Raw genomic sequence first — 5,523 nt, forward strand, 5'->3', positions numbered from 1 at the left:
TAACATTTGTAACTTTTTCTTAACTTATGATACATATGTCATTATGATCGCCAGACTTAGGCCTAAGTCATTGGCTAAACTATGCCTAAGTCTGGCTTGGGTCATACAGATCTTCATAATAGGAACAATTGTCGTAAAAGAGAATGCATAGGACTTGGATCCCTTTTGCATTTCTCGCGTTTCCTTTAAAATTAGGGCATATCCCTTCTTATAACTACATTCGTTATATTACCTATTGACCCATACAGTGTACTGCGTCACATATCTATAGGAAACGTTAAGAGAAAACTGACATACTTTCGATAAAGGATAAGCTTACTTGATACCTTCTGTGTATAGGAAAGCACGGATACAATAAGGAATGTGGGCAAATTTAGATTTATAGAGCCAAGATGCTATAACGATATAATATGAAACCGGTTTTTAGATTAGAGAAATTTAAGAAGTACTCAGCAAACCTAATAAGCTTTTTAATGAATTTAACATGGTAGCAGAAAACAATTTCCCATTCAAAATCCTGCAGCCTTATAATAACAACTGCGAAAGTCAACCATAGAAGGATAATTTAGTGGAAGAAAAAAGCAGCATCAATGCTGCTGACAGCGTAAGAAAGGAAAAGTGGGTACTACAGCGTAAGCTTCATCGAATAAAAAGGGCCTTGCTTGATGGACAAATTGAGGACCGATGTTAGTCCTTTGAAACAAGTATGGAAAAAAGACAACACTCATTTTTATGCAATGGAATTTCAATATTCTTCTTCTTCCTAGCTTAAACCCATTTTTATGGGTCGCCATTGTGATTGAGCATTCTCCATCGATTTCTGTCCTGTGCCTCGTTCTCATTTATACATTTCAATTGGATCTCAAATATTGAGTATTTTTATTTAGTAACGTAGATGTTAACTGATATTTTTGGAATAGCTCGACAAACGCGTAGTTTGTACTATGCCTTGTATTCGTTAGCCTTTTGAGTGATGAAAATACAATTTGATCAAACAAAATTTAAACAAGACTGGTTCTGTCGTACATAAATGAAACAAAATTATACATAAGTTACGTTGGATATGTGATAAAAGTGTTTGCTAGCATTGTGTTTGTTGTAGAACAACAACTCGGAGGCGACACATACGTCTCCGTGTACGCTGATGTTGTTCTATCCCTTGAAATCCAGCAGGATGTCAACAATGGCAGACGATAGGGACAGAGCCGCTTATATGAAATTGGAAGCCCTGAAGGACATTAGGTAAATAATTCACTTGGATAAATAGCTAAAATAGTTGAGGATTTAAAATTTGCCGCCAGATCAATATTTAGATTGGAGAGTTACTATAAATCAATGCCAAATTCAAAACGCTCATTGCAGGTTTGTCTTCGGACGAACCCTTCGAAGACGCCTCGTAGATTTTAGACGATTTAAGTAAGAAAAAAATGGTAAATTGACAAGCCGTAACGCTTTAGAATTTAGATCAGTTAAAATTTTTGAATTGGTGATCTTAAACAGTTTAGAGTTTAGACTATTTGCCAGAGCAATGGAAGGAAATTACATTTTCTTTAGCTAAAAACAAGGAACACAAGGCGAGTTTAGGTGTAGCTGGGGCTTCACTCACGACTCACGATAGGTAGTATAGCTAGTAGTTCGAATTACGGTGGACTTTGACACCAATGGTCAAGCTGACTCCCAAGGACAACTTAGAACCGACGCCTACCTAGCCCATGTTCCCGACGTTCATTGTACCTGGAGGGAGGGGGCTAGGAGAGGCAAACCACCCCTCCCTCTCCCGGTTAGGGCTCATCCCCCAAAGTCAAGTTAAGAAGATAGGGTAACCGAAGATACTGTCTAGTTAGGTCAGGACACAGGTTTCTAGTAATAAATGTTAGGTTTTTTGGTTGATGGAAAATGTATGTCGTTCGCAACTGGCAGAATGACAGTTTAATAGGCCGTAACACCATGTCTGAGCAGAAGTTTAGTCCGTAGATAGGGTAAAAAACCGCATGGTACAGGGGTGGACCATGTACGATCAATGTGTACAACCCCAAAAAAAGTACATTATAACGCGTCCTGACATCGGAGATGGGCATCAATCGCGACTTCTTGTTGGTGAGAGACGGAGCTAAAGACCTCTACTCCGGTGTCAGGACGCGTTATAGGCTAATGTACTTTTCTTGGGGTTGTACACATTGATCGTACATGGTCCACCCCTGTACCATGCGGTTTTTTACCCGTACAAAACCGCATGGTACAAGGGTGGACCATGTACGATCAGCGTGAACAACCCCAATAAAAGTACATTATAACGCGTCCTGACATCGGAGATGGGCATCAGTCGCGACTTGTTGATGGTGAGAAACGGAGCTAAAGACCTCTACTCTGGTGTCAGGACGCGTTATGATGTACTTTTCTTGGGGTTGTACACATTGATCGTACATGGTCCACCCCTGTACCATGCGGTTTTTTACCCTACTATATCTGATGTTTAGTGTCACCTTTGGGTGTCCAGAGTGAGAGAAGCTCCTCTGTCCAGGTTAGGGCATGGCACCCTAAGTTAGGTTAGGAAGGTAATATCTGGCCACGGGGTAGTTTGCCGAACAATGGGAGCAGGCTACTTACTACTAACTCTACCTCTGAGAGGAAGCGAGAGGTAAACCAGGTCATGGCTTGGCACCCTAAGTGACGTTGGGAAGGTACCTAATGTGTGGTTAGGTCAGGGCACAACATTCTAGGAAAGGTTAGGTTTGCTTTTGTTGTCAGAGCCTTTGTCCATCGTTCTGAATGGTCTCCTTGCTATTCCTTATGATCCATGGAATTTTCCCTTTATCATCCTCTAGATCTATCAGACCACCTCAGCATCACACCTGTGTCATTTCAACATCCTCTAGACCTTATTGAGTGTTTTTATTTAATGGATTTTCAAAATTGTCTCCATTGTTCCGTTGTTTTAGCATTGTAAGTTTAGTGTATTATTTTAATTGTTTTTGTGGAATAATTTCCCCTTTGCATATCTTTTGTCTTTCTTTGTGCACTTTGCTGTTTAAAACATTTTTGTTTTTCCCATTGGCGTGTTTCTGACACCATTCCTCCTAAGTTTTCCTCTCTTTGCTGTTGTGTCATGTTCTGGACACAACCTCCTCCCTGATTTTTCCAGTAGAAGTCTGCATAGTAAAATTTACTGTTTAAGAAAGTCTGGCAGCCAGAATTAAGTTAATTTTGTTTATGGATAATGAAAACTAAGGCATAAATAGATTGTTTTCTATACATAACCTTACATATCTCTGCAGATTCTGCATTTTGCATTATGTTTCATTAAGAATTATTTGACAAAGAGTACTAAAAAACTCTTTATTTGGTAACTTAATTTGCAGCTGAAGTACAGTACAAGGTTCATATGGAAGCTGTTAAATTTAGGATATAGATTTATTTGTTTATTCACTGTACCAGTTAGGCCAGTGGTATATTCTTTTTAATTAGGTACAGTGCACTATGTTCTGGCCAGATGTTTCCAAGATGTTCATAATGAGGTCGTGCATCATAATGAGGTCGTGCATGAGTAGTTAGACCATGGACTTTTATAAAGTGGAAATGCTGAAATGTTGATTCTTTTACCTGTTACTAATTACTATAATCATAATGTAGTACAGGCAGTCCCCGGGTTACGACGGTCTCGGCTTACGACGTTCCGAGGTTACGACGTTCCGAGGTTACAACGCTTTTCAATTATATTCATCAGACATTATTTCCAGGGTTACAACGCTCATCTGGCAGATGAAATATGACACCAAAAATTCAAAATAATCAATATTTGAAGGTTTTTTTTTATGAAAAATGCCGTAAGAATGCAGTTTATATAGTTTCCAATGCACCCAAAACATTAACAGTAAGGTTTTCTTAGGATTTTTGACGATGTTCTGGCTTACGACGATTTTCGGTTTACGGCGCGTCTCAAGAACGGAACCCCCGTCGTAACCCGGGGACTGCTTGTACCAAAGTGCCCATGCAAGGTCATTAACAGAAAAGAAGTTGGAATTATGTTATGCCCAACAAGGGAGAAGTGCCATCAGTAAACCTCACATAGCACGCTGTGGGCATTACTAAAGGGGATTTGTAATGTTTTTTTTGGCCCCTAGCTGCACCAACTCTAACTTTTGACTCCACCTCCATTCATGCTTCCTTTCTGCATTCTTATTATTCAACCTGTCAGATTAATCTTTTCACTGCCTAGAGTGCTGAATGGCCTAGAGCTCCACTGCTTGGTTTGACAGTCTAAATTTTATAAATCATGAATTGCATACTAATTATGTTGCATCTGAACATAACTTTTTCTAGTGTCTATGCCAATACTCAATTCAAGAACTCATTTAGAGAAGAGAGCAAAATTGTGCAAAACTGCTTTCAGAAAGTAATGGAATACATGCTTAGCAGTTTTTTTGTTATTTTCAGGTTGTTGCTTCTTTCCACTCTTACCCCTTTGCTAACAATAATGTATTTTACAGAGCCAAAGTAGTGGCTGTGGAGAGGATACGAGCCAGGTTAGCACAAGAAGTGGAGATGGTGCAAGCAGAGGAAGCAAGCTTAGCTGAATATCGAGCTGAAATGGAGTTATTATTACAAGAGAAAATGGCTCATGTAGAAGAGCTACGACAAATTCATGCTGATATTAATGCGGTAAGTTTGTGTCTCTAATTTGAAAAATTGCTGTTAGCCAGTGTCATTGCTGCCATTTGAATTACTCATTCCTGAAATAATTGATATGTAGTACAGTTTTTAAATGATTTGAAGGCCATTTGTTCACTGATTAAAGACTTCAAAGGTTAAGAATACATATTTCTTGTTTCCCCAGAGAATGTATCTTTTTTTTATGTGAAGAAATGAAAATTTGATACAAACCATTTTGCAAAAGTCTAACACAATATTACCATCAATTAGTATTGAGAAAATAGGTTCTCATTAGGGTGGCTCCACACAAGAACAGAACACGTTGTAAACACACATTTGCAACTTATCACATATATTGTTTAATTTTAATTCCTCCGCCCAGACCCCGCTGATTGGATGATGGTGGTGTTGTACACATAAAATATGCCCTTTTTTATGGTGACATTTCATGTAAGCACTTTTCATGAGTAGGTGATAAGTGCTGCTAGCAACATTATTGTAGTTTTGATTGGTACCAGCATATAGTGACTGAAAGTCAGAAAAACTTATATGAGATTAAAGTTTTAAACGATGAGATGCTGGCAACTAGAATGAAAAGGGCGTAAAGTATTACATTTTTTATGATGTTGAGTTTTTTTTTTTTCTCAATCTGTGATGTATGGCTATAAGAAATTTGGCTAGGTTTCATGTCTGAGATTTTCTAATGTTTACTTTGTCTGAATAGATGGAGAGTATTATAAAGTCTGCTGAAGAATTACGCAACAAGAGTTTGGACCATGCCCGCCGTCTTTATGATGAGTACCACCCGCTCAAGCAAGATGTTAGTCGCATGGCTCAGCAGCAGTTAGGTCATGATCTGAGTCTTCCAAATTT

At 38.6% G+C, this 5,523-nt stretch overlaps 1 protein-coding gene across 1 annotated transcript in view; it reads left to right on the forward strand.

The window, feature by feature from the left end:
• The first annotated feature begins 1,082 nt into the window (after positions 1-1,082).
• The window catches only part of LOC135218530 (zinc finger C4H2 domain-containing protein-like), a 134,136-nt gene continuing 129,695 nt past the window's right edge, over positions 1,083-5,523 (forward strand). The window contains exons 1-3 of the mRNA XM_064254892.1: positions 1,083-1,242; positions 4,488-4,659; positions 5,375-5,507. Coding sequence (XP_064110962.1) covers positions 1,145-1,242; positions 4,488-4,659; positions 5,375-5,507 — 403 coding nt within the window. The 5' untranslated portion in view covers positions 1,083-1,144. The remainder of the gene's footprint in view (positions 1,243-4,487; positions 4,660-5,374; positions 5,508-5,523) is intronic.

Source organism: Macrobrachium nipponense, chromosome 9, assembly GCF_015104395.2.
Source record: "Macrobrachium nipponense isolate FS-2020 chromosome 9, ASM1510439v2, whole genome shotgun sequence".
NCBI classification, from domain to species: Eukaryota; Metazoa; Arthropoda; class Malacostraca; order Decapoda; family Palaemonidae; genus Macrobrachium; species Macrobrachium nipponense.